The sequence below is a fragment of the Megalobrama amblycephala genome, linkage group LG14 (assembly GCF_018812025.1).
Source record: "Megalobrama amblycephala isolate DHTTF-2021 linkage group LG14, ASM1881202v1, whole genome shotgun sequence".
Lineage (NCBI taxonomy): Eukaryota > Metazoa > Chordata > Actinopteri > Cypriniformes > Xenocyprididae > Megalobrama > Megalobrama amblycephala.
In genome coordinates, this window is record NC_063057.1 from 37,483,841 (window position 1) to 37,503,858 (window position 20,018).

Genomic DNA, 20,018 nt, shown 5'->3' on the forward strand with positions numbered 1-20,018 from the left:
TTTCGAACTATAAAAGTAAGAATGACGGTGGTCTCTTCTTCACTCCAATTGTCATGTTGCTGTTTGACATTTTTTCTATCATATGCCGAAACTACTGTTTATACGTCACACTGTGTTTCTGTGACTGCCCAAAGTGTTTGAATATAAGTCACACGGTTGGTTGTCGGTTGCTAAGCATCTAGTTGTAACATTCTAACACTGCATTGTTTTATACCAGGGGTCTCCAAACGTGGTCCTGGAGGGCCACTGTCCTGCAGAGTTTAGCTCCAACCCCAATTTAACACACCTGAACCAGCTAATCAAAGTCTAATTAGGCACAGTAGAAACTTCCAGGCAGGTATCTTGAGGCAAGTTGGAGCTAAACTCTGCTGGACAGTGGCCCTCCAGGACCAAGTTTGGAGACCCCTATTTTATACTGTACAATTTGCCATCGGAATGTGGGGTTAAAACCACAAAAAGCAGTGCTAACCCTGGATCTAAATTACAAGTGTGAAATGCTCCTTTACCCGAGTTTAAAAGCAGTGTTTAGAACGACAATAACTGCATTATTCTGCTATCAAAGCTCAAGCCTCCATTATGAAATGTTTTGAAATAAACAAAAATAACAAATGTCTTGAAATAAATCAGCTGAACAATGTCTTAAGGTGTGGTAACCATAGTATAAGCGGAATAATTGACGACGGACCATTGAATTTGTCAATTATTCCTTATTGAATTATTTGTGTTTATTACAGCACTGAGAGCTGCAGCAGCACGATCACATGACTACATGATGAATTCACAGCATGGTATTACCACAGCTCATGTAGAAAAACATGGTTTTATCATGTCAGGCTACTTTCTAGATCAGGACAACCAGCATGAACCAACATTTGACAGAAGTTCAGCTGTAGTATTAATGTAATGAAGACAAAATAAGAGACTCTATAACATCTCACTGTTACTGATTCATCATGAGCTCAAAGCATTATGGGTAGAATCTCTCTACAATCTATTCTGATTCAACACAGTTTCATTGATGATCCAATATAAACACCAAACCCAGGATAGAGCGGTTGAGTGAATGTGGTCTGGACTGTGTGGATGAGGCTCATTGTGTCTCCAGAGACGCTGTAGAAGGACAGAGTTCCTGCACTGTGATCCACATACACTCCTATTCTACTGCTGATGGACTCTACAGGGAGACGGATCTTCATGTTATTGTGACTGAATGAGTAATTGGAGGAAGAGCAGATCAAACTCCAGGACTGATCATTAGATCCAAACACACACTCATCACCCCGTCCCTTCCTGCTGATGCTCTTATATGACACTGATATAGACACACATCTCCCACTCCACTCAATCTCCCAGTAACAGCGTCCACACACACTCTCACTACACAACACCTGAAACACACGATCAAATCTGTCTGGATGATCAGGATACAGCTGGACTGTGTTAGTGAATGTAATGACTCTGTTCTCTTCAGACAGACGGAGGCGTTTATTCACTGTGTTCAGATCCAGATTGAGCTGATGGGAATCTGATGGAGATAAAACACATCAGAATCAGGAATTATGAATATGATCTTTTAATATATCTGAACTTTTCATGTTCAATATATCAGCAGTGTCTCAGTACAGTTTACCAGATATCCTGTGAAAATCATCATTTATATCAATGGATCTCAACCTTATTAGGGCTAGTCTTCCCTGAATATTAATGTTTATTATTATTCTGTGTTTATTATAATTAGGCCAATTATTATATTTACACCATTCAAATGTTTGGGGTCAGTATGAGTCATTTTTAAACTGATATAAACAGCAAGTATCCATTTAAATAATTTTACAATAATTTTAATAATTTAATTTATCAATTTGAATTGATAAAGTTTGTTAAGCATTGTAGGTCTATTGTTGGTGATTTTCAGTGCTGTACACTTTGGCAATCTTAAAGGTCACATATTATGCCCATTTTTACAAGATGTAATTTAAATTCAGGTGTCCCTAGAATGTGTCTGTGAAGTTTCAGCTTAAAATAACTCACAGATCATTTGTAAATCCATGTTGTAAATACCCATTTCTGATTACAGTAAAGAACAGGCTGTTTTCATGCATGTGCCTTTAGATGCAAATGAGCTGCTGTGCTCCGCCCCCCTCTCCACTATCACAGTTCCACGGATTTCTCACTGGCATAAAGTTGGTTTGAGGTTGGACATTCGATATTCGCAAATTTAGGGACCTGTCTCTAAAGTTACATTCGACATTGGTATGCACATTTCTAAATTCAATAACATTTGAAGAGAACACTTTACAGCCATACACTTTACAGCTATCATGCACACCTTTTAATTTTTTAATAATTATTAAAATAAACTTTCAAATCATGTTCAAATTATTGCATTTTTCACTACAGTATATACACTCATACATAAATATGCCTTAATTTAAAGCTCAATAACATTTTAATGAAATAATTTATAGTCATAAAAGAATCTGTAAAGTGTTCATCTAGGTGTCAGCTATTGTGTACACCTAAATTAATTATATTTTTGATGAGCCCATATACAGTAGTGAAAAATAGCAATTTTTACATATGATTTGGCAGTATATTTTAATAAATAAATATAAAAGGTGTGTATCAGCTGACACCTAGATGAACACTTTACATTTGGTTTTATGGCTGTAAAGTGTTCTCTTCAAATGTTATTGAAGTTAGAAACGTGCATACCAATGTTGGATGTAACTTTAGAGACTGTCCCTAAATTTGCGAATATCGAACGACCAACGTCAAACCAACTTTATGCCAATCGGATACTCCAAATATTAACAAGACATTTGTTTGGTTTTGATTATCATCTATATTGCAAACACTCTCGCGGATAACATAGTTCTTCTTTCATCATTAAAGTGTATTATTTCCATGGCTTTTAAATCGATATCAGTTTAAACATGTAATGGATCGTTTTCTGAATGTACTTATCTGAAGCGCACACACACAAAGACAGCTGTCAAATGTCAAGTCTTGTGATTAACTTCTCTTTCACATTTTTTGTTTTGTTTAAACTGTCAAAAACATACACAGTTCACATAAACACAGTCAAGTTATGTGAACGTATTTAGCAGGCAGCGTTACAGAAATCATATGTGTATATTAGATCTGTGGTGCATTCCCTTCAAAATATAACTAATCCACTGCGTTCAGTGGATCAGATGTCAGTAGACTAAATGAAGATTGCTATGTTCACTCTTGCATCCAGCAACAAAACATTTCAGTGACTTACCAGACATTGTTGGACAGCATACAGCTCACTGAGGGTGAAAACTATTACGCTCCATCTCATTTCGGAGGCTGTGTCCTCCGGAGGTCATATTTGAAGGCTGTATATGTCATCGAGGCGGTCGCATTTAAGAAAAGATATTACAGTATTTTACACTTCACAAGTAATGACAGTCAATTGTGTTACGGTTACTTTTCTTAAATAAGATATCCTTGATGACGTATGCAGCCTTCAGTTGCAACCTCTGGAGGACACAGCCTCCGAAATGAGATGCAGGTAATGCAGGACTGTCAGTCAGTGGGTGTGGGCGGGGTATGGGGAATGTGACATCTCATTACTCAGTGAATCAAAACTGCTTGTCTAGACTGCTTTAGTTTAATGAGGATTTAAAAAAAATAAGTGGGTGAATTTTTATCATTGCAGGGTGGTTGTGCTCACACACTGCCAACACATTTTTATCCAAACACCTTGTTAAAGTGGATTTAGCATAATAGGTGACCTTTAAGCTTTCTTTACATTTCTATCTGTCGCCCCAAAGGTTAAAGAGACTTTTTACAAAACCCTGTTTAGGATATATCCATTGTCATGTTCCTTGTCTGTGTTCCCTGTATCTCCTCTATCTCCTCATGTTTCCCTGCTGCTCCCCTTGGACACTCATTGGACCATGCCCCTTGTTAACTCATTATCTTGTTTGTGTCTGTGTATAAATAGTGTCTGTGTTTCACTCATGCCCTGCTGAGTATTGTTTAGCCTTGTATCCGACCTTGTCTTCGTGTTCCTTGTTCCTTGCTTTGCCTGTGTTTTTTGACCCGGGACTGTTTCCTTGTTTAATGATTGTTTGCTGCCTGCCTTGACCCTTGCCTGTGTTTTTGGATTACACTTTTGCCTTGTCTTCTTGTATCTGTTTGCTGGTGATCGACCTACTGCCTGTTTGACTACACTCTTCTACTTAATAAAGCCTGCACTTGGATCTCCTACTCCGTTGTCATGTCCCATATGTTACATCCATAGTGGAATTTTTCCAGAATAGTTTTCAGTTTCTTACTTTCCCGAAACTCTTAAAAAGCTTTTACTACTGTGATTTTACCTGTAAATTTTGGATGAATATTTTTAATTGGCCTTCAGTGAAAAATAATCATATTTATTCATTAGTTTTAGAAGATTTCCTGTAATTGAAGAATATATTGAATCCCCAGTTCAGTGCTGCCCTGATTTACATCTTTGTTAAAGTCACAAGTTCATTCCATTTCAAATGTTTTTATTTCATATTTCCAGTGCTTTAAGTGGACCGATTTACACTTATCTATTTTTACCTTTAGTGTACCGCCAGTTCCTTGCATACTGGCTCTTCCGACGTGTTATATTGTGTTTGAATACTAAACGCAAAAGTTGTTTTCACTGGAAATAAAACAGTCTATTCTGATCACATTGGTTTAAACTGGCAGGTCACACTCTGTCGTGAATGGCACTACATATCACGACAAAGGCATATACAACCCATTATAATCAGTGATTTTTCTGTCTAAACTGGACACACGCCGACAGTAAATGGATGCTATGTTCAATTGCAATTGATGCAATTGATCTAGGCACTTAGAATGTTAGAATGTTGCAGAACATTTTCTTTTGCAAGTTTCATCTCATAAATCTTTGGCATTTACATTCCTTAAACACCACCCAAGAACCCCTCAACACCCCCCGATGTTCTCTGAATGCCCCGTTGAGAAAGGTTAATTTAGATGATCAACTATAAAACTCTTCTGTCATGTTTTCTTTCTCCTTCTACAAGAACATGAACACACTTTGAGTTTCTGCTTGTTTTCTTAGTGACTTACATTGTAGGAAGTCGCTCCTGAAAATCAACAGACATGAGTCTGTTGAGTGTGATTGTGATTGTGAGTGTGATTATCATGTCAAGAGAAAATGATCCCTGCATCCGTTCCTAAGACATTTCGGTCCCACTTTTTATTAAGTGGCCTTAACTACTATGTACTTACATTTAAATTAATCATTTGATACAATGCACTTAATGTGTACATACATATTTTTACATTGTACTTATATTTTAAAAACACCTGCCTGTAATTACATCTGTAATTCATTTCTGTAATTACGTATATAATTATACTGTTGACCCATCCCTTATACCTTACCCCTACCCTTAAACCTACCCATACCACCAAAGCTTTCCCTAACCTTACCAGAATCCACCTCAATAGGATAATGAACAATATGAACCCAATAAGTACATTGTGCTTATTTTTTGATGCAAGTACATAGTAGTTAAGGCCACTTAATATAAAGTTGGACAGACATTTCTAATATGATCTTTTACATGATATGAGATGATGGAGGATCATTTCTGAGAGCAGATGAATCTACAGGACCTTACCTCTGTCATAGATCTTCTTCAGCTCCTCTTTGCAGAAATCCTCCAGTTTGTCTCTCAGCTGAAGGACAGATTCTCTCACAACATAAAAAGAGCAGAGAGAACTGAAGGGATCGTCATTTACATCTGTAGATTCAGGAGGAGCTGAGAGAGACTGGAAACTCTACAGAAAACAGAAATAAAAGCTCATCACCTCCACACTTCAGCCAATAAACTGCACTACTGTCAGATTTGAGCAGCTCTTGATGATCTTTAGTAACTCTCCTCAATCCAGCACTTTCACAGCATCAGATTCATTCTTCTCATGTTCATTATATCACGTAAGAGCTATAAGTTCTAGTGTTTGACACTTACACTATATGTGAATTTTCTAGAAAAACACTTGAAGATCAAACATAAATTAAACAGATCAAGTTCACCAATGGAGTCACATGACAGGGTTGAGTAGATTTGATCAAGAAAAGCAGTTGATCATAACTTCTGAGTGGCTTTGAAATTCACAAGGACTCTTAGGACACAATCCCAAGTTCAGGTTTTGTGGTTTAAATACACTGAAGCATTGCTAATATACAGCATCACTTCCTGTTTGAGGACTTCACTGTCAAATTCATTAATGTGTTATGAAAATTATTATAAAAGGTTACAGCAGGTTTACATCTCTTTCAAAAGAAGAAGATCAGATGAGAGTCTGACTGATGATTATATAATAACTGAACACACAGATCAACACTTCAGTCAACGGCTCATTCTGCTCTCATGAAATGTTTCTCTGTGAGTCTCTTGCTCAAGTTCACTATGATCCTGTTCTTCTAGATCTCTGTTACCTGCAGGAAATGGATGTGATCCTGTGTGTGTGAAAGCTGCTCCAGCTCAGCGTCTCTCCTCCTCAGATCATTGATCTCCTGCTCCAGTCGCTCCAGTCGTCCTTCAGCTCGACTCACTGCAGTCTTTTCCTGATCTCTGATCCGCTGTGTGGCCTCAGAGCGGCTTCTCTCAATGGAGCGGATGAGCTCAGTGAAGATCCTCTCACTGTCCTCCACTGCTGTCTGTGCAGAGCGCTGTTAGGACACACATCACAATCACACAGTGGCTTCAGTGAGTCCTGACTGAGACTTCTCAAACTTCTCTTCTTCTCCAGACTCACCTTATGAGACTCCACAGCCTCTCTCAGCTGCTGAAGATCTTTCTCTCTCTGCTGGATCCTCTGCTGGAACAACCTCTGAGTCTCCTTCAGCTGGTGCTAAAGGACAAATCAATAACAGGAAACAGCTTTGACTATATAATTATGTGAAGAGTTATCCAGTAACCGTAGAGTTAATAACCAATGGCTATGGGTTCAAACTCTTAAAGGGATGATTGACCAGTTTCCACCATTGTACATGAATTTACATGAAGCATACGGTCTTTTTCAGAGTGCAAGTGCCAGTATCATTAAAGCAAAACTGACAGAGATGTAAAGCTTCACACAGACAGTGTTTCTGCTGCAAGACTATATGATAAAAAAAAAATTATTGGATGATTACGTTGAGTATTTCTGTTAATAACTGCCTTCAGTTATTAAATGTTAATTGAGGTAAGTTCAATGCGGAGCACAAACACGCACAGCAGTGAAAGTCCACATGCAGCTACTGTTCACTTCTGATGTCTGCAGCGTAAAGGATGTCACCTAATCATATAGATACTAATATAGCATTATTTCATCAGTTTCTAGTTTAAAGTTCATACCTGTTTCTCTGTCCTCTGTGCTGCAGCTGATACAGTGTCATGGTTTTTATGTTCATACATCGTACACAGCACACATATATACTCCTGATCAGTGCCGCAGAAAACCTCAAGGATCTTGTTGTGTTTCTGGCAGATCATCTCCTGCAGTCGTCCAGTGGCTTCAGTCAGATTGTGTCTCTTTCCTTTAAACAAACTCTCATGTTGTTCAAGGTGATTCTGACAGTAAGAGTTCAGACACACCAGACAGGACTTGACGGCTTTGTGTTTTCTTCCAGTACAGACGTCACACTGCACATCTCCAGCTCCAGCGTAACAGTCAGCAGGAATTTTAATATTCTTCAGTTTCTCCACCAGTTCAGCCAGAATGGTGTTTTTAGCTAAATCAGGTCTTGGACTGAAGGTCTGTCTGCACTGAGGGCAGCTGTAGACTCTCTTCTGATCCTCCTGATCCCAGCAGCATGTAATACAGATCTTACAGTAGCTGTGTCCACAGGAAGTGGTCACTGGATCCTTCAGGAGATCCAAACACACTGGACACATGAACTCTTCCTGAGAAAATCTGGCTTCTGCCATTTTACTGCATGCTTCTGCCATTCAACTACACTTCAGTTTCAGTTTCTCTGAACTGAAGAGTTTCCTGTTTCCTGGTTCTGTGTTTGAGTGACATGTGCGAATGTCTGCAAGTCTTTAAAGTCACAGATCATAAAACTTCCACTAGATGTCCATTTCAGACAGACAATATATGTTACAGAGAATCAGAACACCATTGATAACTGCAGTAAAACGGCATCCTAATGATCACATCTATGCAGTGACATGAATGTTTTAAACTATATAAGAATAGCTATTTGCTTTTTTTAACAGCTCTTGACTAGATTTATCTCGTGAACTTAATATCCAGGCAAATTATGTGGCATAGACATTGTTTTTATTTAGACATTTTAGACTTTACCTTAGACTTTTTGAGACTACTATTGACAGATAACAAAATTAATGGACTGAAATAGCCTACAGCTACACTAATTTTACATGTATATATGCCAAGTTCTGTCATGAAACTCTAGATGGCACAGGCTGATGGGTCCTTGCCTCAAACTAATGATATTCACAGTGTTAACTACTTGGCACAAGCTGATTGGTTCATGTTGCATTTGCAACCATTCAGCTTGCTGCTCAACTTTAAATGTCTGGTTAGCAATCACTATAGCAGTTTCCAGCACACTTTCAGAGTTCCCCAGCTCCACTTGTATAGATCTAATGTGTGTAATTTATATATACAATACTTATGAATACTTGGAATACCGAATATTATTATTACAAGTATTCATAAGTGTGTAACAAACAGAACCACCTGAAAGCCTCTGACCTGTAGCACAAATGGAGACATACAAGTAGAAGAGTCACTTACTTTCTTACTTTTTACATTTACATTCAAAATTATAGCAGCCCTGTACAGGTTTTTTTTTTTTTTTTTTTTTTTTTTACAGACATTGTCAAATCTTTTTTTTTTTTTTTTTAGACATTGGCCAGGAAGAACATGGCATATCATCTTTAGGTGTCAAAAAGCAAGCTGGTTACTGTTAACTTCTACCTCACCTCAACCTTGTAAGTCTTCTTTTTCATGGATGCCTGAACCCTACCCTTGATTATACTAACTGGAAGAACAGCTACACTCAATAGAGATCACTCTATTGGAGTTGAAAGATTTCAGACCCTTTTTAACTTTCAATGGTGCTTCATTAAAGAATAAAGTGATAAAAAGATTCACAGGTTCCACCATTTCTGTTCGCTTTTGGGATCTTAATGAGCGTTTGGACCCTGAAATGGCTTGTACATTAAGTGTGACATCAGACTAAACAATCAAATAGACAGGTGAGCACTGAGAATGATGAACAGCATCCTAGGAATGGTATTTTGCCACAGATGAGGCATGGACCCTCCATTACTCACCGACCCTTATTGCCTGATCTGGCTCAGATGTTGCTGTGACCACACCATCTTCAGTAAACCCAGAGCCAGAGAGAATGGTGGAAAATAAAAGACTCTGAGGACCTAATTTGGTAGATGGAGGAGAGGAAAGCTGAGAGGGAGAAGAGATGAAGGTCAGGAAAAATAGAAAGAGCAACAAGTGTGAGAGGAGAGACGAGAACAAAAAGCCAGAGAATGAGAAGAAGACACCAGGAAGCAACTGAGAGAGAGGGAAGCCAAGGAAAGGGAATAGCAATGTATTTGATGCAAATACAAAGTCCTTCCTCTTGGCTCAACTGAAGATCTCTTTAAAGAAGTGTCTGAAGCACTGCAACAGCGCCAACTAAGGTAATTTTGTGGGCAAAGGTACCAAACAGCAGTTCCCCAGAACCAACAGCTGAGGTCGTCACAGATGAGACTTGGTGAAATCACTGTCAATATAATTACCCGCTGCCCCTGAGTCAATCATGGCAATGGTTATCCCAGACTTCTCAAAAAACATTAAAACTATGGGTAATTAAACACATGACGAGGAACGTGATATTTGATCATGAGAACTCACTGCATTGGTATTACGAGGAGATGGTTGGGTTAGACGAGGCTTTTAAATGTCTAGGCTGTCCACAGTACAAGAACAAATTTTGGCGAATGCATCTGTCTATTTCCTCAGAAGAAATACGGGTAAATCCGACTTGCATGAGTTCAGGGTCACTAGAGTTGGGTAATGTGGTAGTGTTGTAATCCATAGATCTCGTGGGCCATCATGATCAGATCAGGTTATCAATGTTAATGGCTAGATCGATTAATTGATTAATTGAGTTTTCCCTTTATTGCGACAAGCGAGTTCAGATTGGAGCTCCAGATTCCGTTCTTTTCCTTAACAACTTATAACGTATACTCTACCCATACCGTTTGAGCTGCCAGTGTCCGAAAAGAGAGAGCAAACTCAGCTACTGTGTGCGTTTCCTGCCAGAGAGCTAATAACTTATTACCAGCATTTCTGCCACCTTCTGGGTGTTTAAACACTTCACAAAATCGCTGCAGAACGTTATTAAGTGAAGGGAATGATAGTAGCAGATAGTACAAAGTATATTCAGGGAAACGCAGCAAAATAACAATGGCAGGCACCAAAGAGTCGTAACAAGGGAAACAATCCAGGGTCAAATACACGGCAATCAAGAAACAGGAGAAAATGCTGAGAATTGTCAGCAGGGCAAAATCAAGACTTCGCAAAGGGTGAAAGAAACAGGGCTGTATAAATAGTTCAGGGAATGAGCTTCAGGTGTGCATGTAATCAGTACCAGGTACGGAATTATGGGAAATGGAGTCAATATTCCAGTGAGGGAGCCCTCTGGTGGTGAGCAGGAAGGACCACAGTAGCCTGATTTGTGACATGTGCACATATTTTTATTCTTTTTTTTCAAGATGTCACTGATATGAGATTACAGCAATACCAAACCCTGATATAATGGACTTCATAGAGAGCAAGCATACAAGTTTCTCACTACTTAAGTCATGCAGGTTTGCACAAATAAAATGTACATAACTGATGCGGTTTAAAGACAGGCTACAGAGAACATTTCTGTTGTTGCTACATAACAATGCTTACTATTACACTCCACCTAACATGCGCTTCTTGTATTCCCTGAGCTAGGGAGTGGTACTCCCCCTGGATGTGGTTATGAGAGATAGAATTTAGAAGTGAGGAGATGGGGTGGTGGAGGGATGCTGATAAACTGTCAATCGCACGGAGGTAAGTCTGCAGTATATATACCTCCGTTGGTTGATTAGCTGAATGCTTTCCACCTGTGATAATTAGTCTAATTATCTGCACCTGCTCCTCCCGAATTTTGTTAATAAAACATCATTAAAAAGGAGGTTAGAGAATTTAGGAATTTAGGAACTGGTTTGTTCACAATAATAATGAATAAAAGTATTATGGGTAGAATCAATCAATCATTTTTCAGCAGTTTCAGTGATGATCCTATATATACCTTAAACCCAGGATAGAGAGGTTTAGTGAATGTGGTCTGGACTGTGTGGATGAGGCTCATTGTGTCTCCAGAGACGCAATAGAAGGACAGAGTTCCTGCACTGTGATCCACATACACTCCTATTCTCCTGATGATGGACTTTACAGGGAGTTTAGTCTCTATGTCATTGTGATAGAATAAGTTACTGTAGGAAGTGCAGATCAAACTCCAGGACTGATCATTACGTCCAAACCAACACTCTTTACCCCGTCCCTTCCTGCTGATGCTCTTATATGACACTGCTATAAACACAGCAACAAGTCCACTCCACTCAATCTCCCAGTAACAGCGTCCACACACACTCTCTCTACACAACACCTGCTCACAATAATCAAATCTGTCTGGATGATAATGATACGGCTGATCTGTGACAGTGTTAGTAATCACTCTGTTCCTCTCAGACAGACGGAGCTCTTTATTCACTGTGTTTGGATCCAGAGTGAAGTGATGGGAATCTGATGGAGATAAAACAGAATCGGGAATTATGAATCTGATCTTGAACTCTTCATGTTCAATATTATCAGTGTCTCAGTACAGTTTACCAGATATTCTGTGAAAATCATCATTAACATAATCAACAATAAAACTCTTCAGTCATGTTTTCTTTCTCCTCCTACAGGAAGAACATGAACACACTCAGTGAGTTTTTCTGCTTGTTTTCTTAGTGACTTACATTGTAGGAAGTCGTTCCTGGTTCTGGGAACAATGTTGGTGAAAGTGACTGTGGAAATCAACAGACATGAAGAGTGTGATTATCATGTCAAGAGAAAATGATCCCTGCATCCGTTCCTAAGACATTTCTAATATGATCTTCTACATGATATGAGATGATGGAGGATCATTTCTGAGAGCAGATGAATCTCCAGGACTTTACCTCTGTCAGAGATCTTCTTCAGCTCCTTGAGATTGTCATTTACGTCTGTAGATTCAGGAGGAGCTGAGAGAGACTGGAAACTCTACAGAAAACAGAAATCAAAGCTCATCACCTCCACACTTCAGCCAATAACCTGCACTACTGTCAGATTTGAGCAGCTCTTGTTGATCTTTAGTAAATCTCAATCCAGCACTTTCACAGCATCAGCTTCTTCTCATGTTCATTATATCATGTAAGAGCTGTAAGTTCTAGTGTTTGACACTTACACTATTTGTGAACTCTATAGAAAAACACTATGATCAAACATCTGGCAATAACTTAAATGTAACAGATCAAGAGCATTAATGGAGTCAAGGTTGACATTCAGGGTCGTTTTTAGGCACAGTTGAACTAGGCACTTGTCTAGGGTCCCATCAGCTGGAGGGGGCACCAATGAGCGCCTCAATGCCCCCGTTCCCACAGTGACATAATCACACTGCACTTTAGCAAGAATTCACCATATGTTAAGTGCATTTAAGCACAATATTAGGATAAGAAAGATAAGAAATATTTGATATTATTGTTATCATTAATTGAATTTACTTAGAATGTGAAGTAGTATTACTTAATAATTTAATATATGCTTGGACTTGGGCTAATTTAACTTTTAATAAAGCTCTAGGTTTTACTGAAAAAAATAATAGGCTACTGTTGCATTATTGAAAGTGGTTGGGGTGGTTGGGGAGTGGCATCACGATGGTGTCTCTCCATCTTGGTGTCAGTCAGCCAACACAATGGATGACATCATCATTAGGGCACAACCCTAAGCTACACACTGACAGTGTTTCTGCTGTGGCTCTATACGATTAAAAAAAATAAACATTAATTAATGGATGATTATGTGGAATGTTTCTGTTAGTGACTGCCTTCAACTATAAAATGTTAATCAAGTTAATTTCAATGCAGAGGACAAATACGCTCAGCAGTGAAAGTCCACATGCAGCTACTGTTCACTTCTGTTTTGCTGTGTGATTGATGATCATATGGATAGCAATATAGTGACCAATATAGCATTATTTCATCAGTGTCTAGTTTAAAGTTCATACCTGTTTCTCTGTCCTCTGTGCTGCAGCTGATACAGTGTTGTGGTTTTTATGTTCACCCATACATAGCACACATATATACTCCTGATCAGTGCGGCAGAAAACCTCAAGGATCTTGTCATGTTTCGGGCAGATCATCTCCTGCAGTTCTCCAGTGGCTTCAGTCACTTTATGTGGCTTACGTGAGTGAAATTCCTCATGACAGTCAAAATGAGTTTGACAGTAAGACTCCAGACACACCAGACAGGACTTGACGGCTTTGTGTTTTCTTCCAGTACAGACGTCACACTGCACATCTCCAGCTCCAGCGTAACAGTCAGCAGGAAGTTTAATCTTCTTCAGTTTCTCCACCATTTCATCCAGAATGGTGTTTTTAGCTAAATCAGGTCTTGGACTGAAGGTCTGTCTGCACTGAGGACAGCTGTAGACTCTCTTCTGATCCTCCTGATCCCAGTATCCATTAATACAGCTCTTACAGTAACTGTGTCCACAGTGGATGGTCACTGGATCCTTCAGAAAATCCAGACACACCGAACACATGAACTCATCCTGAGAAATTCTGGCCTCTGCCATTTTACTGCGTGAATACAGAGACACAAACACACAACAGCTCAACTACACTTCAGTTTCTGTTTCCCTGAACTCATGTGATTCCAGTTTCCTGGTTCTTTGTTTAAGTGATGTGCATATGTCTGCAAGTCTGTAAAGTCACAGATCATAAAATGTCCACAAGATATCAGTCTCAGACTGACAGTCAAAGAATATAAGTTAAGGAGAATCAAGAAAAGACCCCTAATAATTGCAGTAAAACTGCATCCTAATGATCTCATCTATACAGTGCTGCAAGTGGTTTAAAAAAGAAAAGCTTGCATTGTGTTTAGACATTTTAGACATTCCTTCACATTTATAGGCAGATATCAGATAATATTCTACAGCTACATTAATTATACATGTATATATGCTAAATTCTGTTATGAAACTCTTGCAGTTATTGGTGGAGAGAGGGATATATAAGCGCCTCGCAACGTTACTTGCGGAGCTTGTCAAGTCACTTGCCGGTCTTCATCAGACTCAAGTGCTGATGGACCTCAGGTGGAACAGGAGGATGTTTTCGTCTGCTGGTCCAAGTGCAGGACGAAGCCCGGCAGGCCGAGTAGAGTTTACTCAGCCTAAACACACAACATCGCCAGCACTTCCACTCAGTGGACCTGGGGGACAGTGGCCAAACTTTCGTCATGGCCCAACAGCACCGGGACGCTTGGCACAAGTGACTTATGGCCAAGACACACAATGTCGAGGAAGTGGTCAATCTGGGGGCACTGGAGCAGTTTGTTGCTTGGCTTCCACAGGGAACGGCCAAATGGGTCCAGTGCCACCGCCCGACATCGTTGACGCAGGTATCCAGCTGGATGAGGATCATCTGGTGTTGGTGAGCACCTAGCTAACCTCTCCCTTCAAACCCTCTCTCTCACCCTATTCCTGCTTCCAGGTCACGTAGTAATGTGCCTCCTCGAAACCCCACAGCGGGGAAGTTTCCAGGAGCTAGACCGGCAACACTAGGGGGCATGGTGGAGAGCGCTGCAGCCGCCACTCCTTCTCCACCTTTCTCCTCATCTCTTGGCCATCCTTCTGCCACTGGGATGGCGAAAAGACCTTTGCCAGCCTGCTGGAGATGTGGGGACCCAGGTCATTTCCAGGACCAGTGTCCAATGATGATGGATGTTGATAACGACTCCCTGACTCCCCATATTTCTAACGTGTCCTTTAGATAACAAAAAAAATCCTGGTCAATGGCGCAGTCGTTTTCAGTTGTCTCAAAATAGCAATGCGCCAACAATGAACCTGAACACACCTCGTTTTCAGACCAGCACACCCATGGGCCCAAGTGCATTTGCTATTTAAACAACGTGTCGCGGGACAAGCTAAAAATAACTGTGTCGAGCTGAAACTAGCAAAAAACACTTGCGAACACTCGCATTGCGCTGGGTGTATGACAGGGCCCTTAGAGTCTTTGGCCATTTCTCAATATGTATTCTTGTCTGTGCTTGTGGACTTGTGAAACGTCTTCAGTCGCTGCCCAAGTACTGTTCCAATTCAAAGTTCACATATAGCCAAGTACAATTCAAATAGATAAAGCTATAGTTGCATATGTTCTGTGGTTGTGTAAGGAACCCCCCCGTTCACCATCAGTTCATCATCACTTGTTGGTTGTTGTGTTATCCCTCGTGAATGTGGAACTGATATAAACAGAGTAGATAATGAACTAATGATGAACAGCTGTGATGGTGAGTTAGTGTCCTACAGGGAAGACACACTAAGCCTGAAAACAGACCTTTCTGCATTAATTTATAAACAGACTCTTCTATAATTGAACATGCATATCCCCAAGACATGGTATCCTGTTTGTGCATTGTCTCTTGTATTGTATTCCAAATTGTATTTACATGTTTTACGATAGATCCAACACTTAATGTAACTTTACCTATGCCATGTTTAGTGTCTATGAGTTCGTATCGTGAAGATTTAAATGCTTGTGTATATGATATGTTGATGTCTATGCAACATATTAGTATTACAAGAAACTTTATTAGTGTCTTCATCTGTAACCTATCCAGTTACATATGCAAACAATCTGTTCAAGGCAAAGGATTGTAAAACTTTCCTTCTTCTAGGAGGTGAAGCCATCAACAGAGCTTATTGAGTGTTTGTTTGGATGTAATGATCAGTCCTGGAGTTTGTTCTGCTCTTCCTCCAGTTACTCATTCAATCACAATAACATAAAGATTCGTCTCCTAGTAGAGTCCATCATCAGTAGAATAGGAGTGTATGTGGATCACAGTGCAGGAACTCTGTCCTTCTACAGCGTCTCTGGAGACACAATGAGCCTCATCCACACAGTCCAGACCACATTCACTCAACCGCTCTATCCTGGGTTTAATGTTTATTATACTGTATCATCAGTGAAACTGTGTTGATCAGTGGAAGTATGAGCACAATTATTATAATCTAATCCAGTTTACTTTGAATAAACTTCCTGCTGAACAGAAATGATGTTACAGATCTTATGCTCTGACAACTCCGAGAAAGGATAAAACAAGGATCGAGTCAAATCATCATCAGTTAAATCCTGATAACACAGAAATGTATGAAGTATGAAAGAAGTAAAATTGTAACCTGAGCAGTTCGTGTACGTTACGATCGTTTTATTTCCTATTTGGAGACCCCTTGAAGTGGAGCAAGAGCTGAACCCTGAAAGAGAACTTGGATCCTTTTTGGTCCACTTAAATAGTAATGTGGTCTCAGACCTCTTTGTGTTCATACTGTTGCTTTTTGGATCAAGTCCAGTTCAGTGTTTTATGGTTGAAATTATAGCCTCCAAAATTTGATTCCATTAAAGGATAGTTTTATTTATTTATTATTATTTTGTAAAACAATGTTGCTACAAATGCTGTTGATTGAGCTTAACTTGAGCTTAATTTGAACATATGTTGTATGTTTTGCACAAAAATATGTTTTGTTGCAATATTCTTGCACTACATCACACATAAATCATGTTTAATTTGAATTGTTTTCTTTGAATCATATTTATTGCAAAAGGTTCCAAAATAGAAATACTCATTCTACTTTGCTAAAAATACATAAATGTATTTAAATTATTAGTTTTTAGTATGTTACTGTGTTTTTGCAATATATCAATTAAATGTTATTGTCTCTTGTATTATAATTTTATTTTTGCTTTATTTGGAATATTTCAAAAATGTCATTGATTATACAGTAATGCATAGTGATGTAGTTTATTTAAATCTACTGGTGAAATCAGACATTATGAGAGCTAGCTTTCACTCCATACATTATTAAACACACATTAAGTCTTACATACAGTAGTTTATTAATTCATTAAATATCATATTGCATGCTTAACATGAAAATATAAAGAAGCCATTGATGCGTCTCTCTCTCACTGTGTTTGTAAGTAGTGGGAATAACAGACAAGAGTATGTTATGAACTAATAATCTGGATAGATTTGCCTGCAGAAGCAGCTATTATGCACAGGCTTACTTGTATGGAGGCGAATCAAGTGAGTCCAGGGCGATTGGTGTTTTCGGTCAGTCAGTCCAGTTTTTTGCAATTGCTGAATAAATCAACAAAATAATATGGGTGGTTATGCCTTGAGTGAACAAAGAGTTTGGGGGAAAAACATTTTGAAACATGTTTCAGTATTGGATCCGTGCGAATTTAAGTCTTAAAGGTGCCCTCGAGTGAAAAATTGAATTTATCTTGGCATAGTTAAATAACAAGAGTTCAGTACATGGAAAAGACATACAGTGAGTCTCAAACCCCATTGTTTCCTCCTTCTTGTATAAATCTCATTTGTTTAAAAGACTTCCGGAAAACACTTGAATCTCAACATAACACCGACTGTTACGTAACAGTCGGGGGCTCCGCCCCCCAATATTTGCATAATGCCAGTGTTCAATGCATTACATAAGGGCAGCCAGTAACGTCTGAATCTGCACAGATGAATCATCTGACTAGGTAAGCAAGCAAGAACAACAGCGAAAAATGGAGCAATAATAACTGACATGATCCATGATATCATGATATTTTTAGTGATATTTGTAAATTGTCTTTCTAAATGTTTCGTTAGCATGTTGCTAATGTAGGCTACTGTTGGTTAAAGTTACACTGTTTACTGTATTCACGGAGACAAGAGTCGTCGCTATTTTCATTTTTAAACATTTGCAGTCTGTATCATGATGTCTATGGTCTGTATAATTCATAAACACAACTTCATTCTTTATAAATCTCTCCAACAGTGTAGCATTAGCCGTTAGCCACGGAGCATAGCCTCAAACTCACTCAAAATAAAACGTTAACATCCAAATATATACTTTACTCACATAATTCGAAGCAGGCATGCAGCATGCATGATGAACATCTTGTAAAGATCCATTTGAGGGTTATATTAGCTGTGTGAACTTTGTAAATGCGCTGTAATATAGTCAACAACTCATGTGGCAGGGAAGACGCGAATTAAAGGGGCGGCGTCGAGTGTAAATCAGGGCATTGTTAATGATGCCCCAAAATAGGCAGTTAAAAAAATTAATAAAAAAAATCTATGGGGTATTTTGAGCTGAAACTTCACAGACACATTCAGGGGACACCTTAGACTTATATTACATCTTTTAAAAACTGTTCTAGGGGACCTTTAAAAGCTTAAATGACTGAAGAAGGCTGATTGCAGAAACGTTTGATCTATATGTGCTTTGTTACATAATAAAAAAGTAATAATTTATTAAGACGACATAGTTGAGTGTGGATCTTTTGTTCTTTATTTCTGTCACGGATGCACACAGAAACAAGATGTTAGAACCAAGCGCAGCTTTATTATAGGGAAATCCAAGGTCGTAAATCCAAAAAACAGGCAAGGGTCAAACTCCACGTAAACAGTCCACAAAAACAAAAAGCCAGGAATACAAAAGTGCACGTAACATAGATACAACGAACAACAAACAAAGGCAGAAACAACATAGTATAAATAGACAGACACTAACGAACAAACACAAAACAGCTGAGTGCAATGAAACGAGGATAATAAGTCCGGGAAGTGTGTTATGGGTGATGTAGTCCAAGGGGTGAACAATAGTCCATGTTGGAGTGCCCTCTGGTGGCTAAACGGGGCACTCCAACTCATGATCATGACAGTACCCCCTCCTTACGGAGCGGCTACCAGACGCTAAATTAACAATTTTGCACCCCAAGTGATAGAAATGTACCTTTAAGTTATGGTTTAAAATTATATCCTGATATTCTCCCAGAGCATTTCACTAATATCCTGCTGAAGTGATTTGTCCTAAAAATAAAATACTGGCTGAGTAAAAAAAAAACAAAAAAAAAAAAACAAACACTTGCATGGAGGTTCTTAATTCTTTAAGAAGCATTAGGCTTCATGAGCATTTTGTTAACCAGTTTTAAATACAAAACAGAGAGGAAGTGCACTATTTGTTTTACTTCTTTTTTTTCCCACAAAAGTAACAAAATTCTGAGTATAAAATACAGAACATTCTCAATTAATTTTCATAACACTTATACTGGATATTCTGTACCCAACATGAACAAAATTCAGTTAATATAGAATCAAGAAAATCAGAAAATCAAGATCTTGGTGTCTGTGGATTCCTTGGATCATGCCGAATCCGATGATATTGATTTTGTCAATATTGGACGAACCACGTGTCTGCCATTTTGAATTTTGTCATAAATTGCAATAACTTTTAAACAATTTGACATATCTTCACAAAAATTGGTACTGTCATCATCAGAAGGTCCTGAAGGTACCTGAGAAGTTTGAACACAGCACCACCTAGTGTTCCACAGATATAAGCAATTTTGCAAAAATCGTTATAACTTTTGAAAACATTGCCTAAAATGTATACGCTTTATGTCACTTTATTCCCTGGCTTATGCTGATTCCGACAATGTGTCATTTGTAATTTTCCTTAAATGTACCTGTCTGCCATATTGAAGTAAATGAAAACTGTTTTTTCGCTACTCCGCATACAAATTTTGTTCAATTTTGTCCAATATCAGCTCAGATGATCTTTGGACCAAGCCTCACAAAAACGACTGAACAGATTTTTGATATTCGCTACCATTCCCGAGATATTCGTCTCTAAATGT

At 38.8% G+C, this 20,018-nt stretch overlaps 2 protein-coding genes across 2 annotated transcripts; both read right to left on the bottom strand.

Annotated features, from left to right (window-relative positions):
• Window positions 1–389: 389 nt before the first annotated feature.
• On the bottom strand, window positions 390–8,003 carry LOC125244906 (tripartite motif-containing protein 16-like). Its single transcript, XM_048155293.1, has 5 exons — window positions 7,380–8,003; window positions 6,799–6,894; window positions 6,479–6,712; window positions 5,658–5,817; window positions 390–1,525 (listed from the first exon to the last, which is right to left on the bottom strand). The coding sequence occupies exons 1-5, from the start codon at window positions 7,971–7,973 to the stop codon at window positions 1,002–1,004; spliced, it is 1,608 nt and encodes a 535-aa protein (XP_048011250.1). The 5' UTR covers window positions 7,974–8,003; the 3' UTR covers window positions 390–1,001.
• A 2,106-nt stretch (window positions 8,004–10,109) lies between these two features.
• On the bottom strand, window positions 10,110–14,124 carry LOC125244911 (E3 ubiquitin/ISG15 ligase TRIM25-like). Its single transcript, XM_048155298.1, has 4 exons — window positions 13,340–14,124; window positions 12,255–12,336; window positions 12,054–12,101; window positions 10,110–11,835 (listed from the first exon to the last, which is right to left on the bottom strand). Exons 1-4 carry the CDS (start codon window positions 13,907–13,909, stop codon window positions 11,300–11,302), a joined length of 1,236 nt encoding a protein of 411 aa, XP_048011255.1. The 5' UTR covers window positions 13,910–14,124; the 3' UTR covers window positions 10,110–11,299.
• Window positions 14,125–20,018: the final 5,894 nt, after the last annotated feature.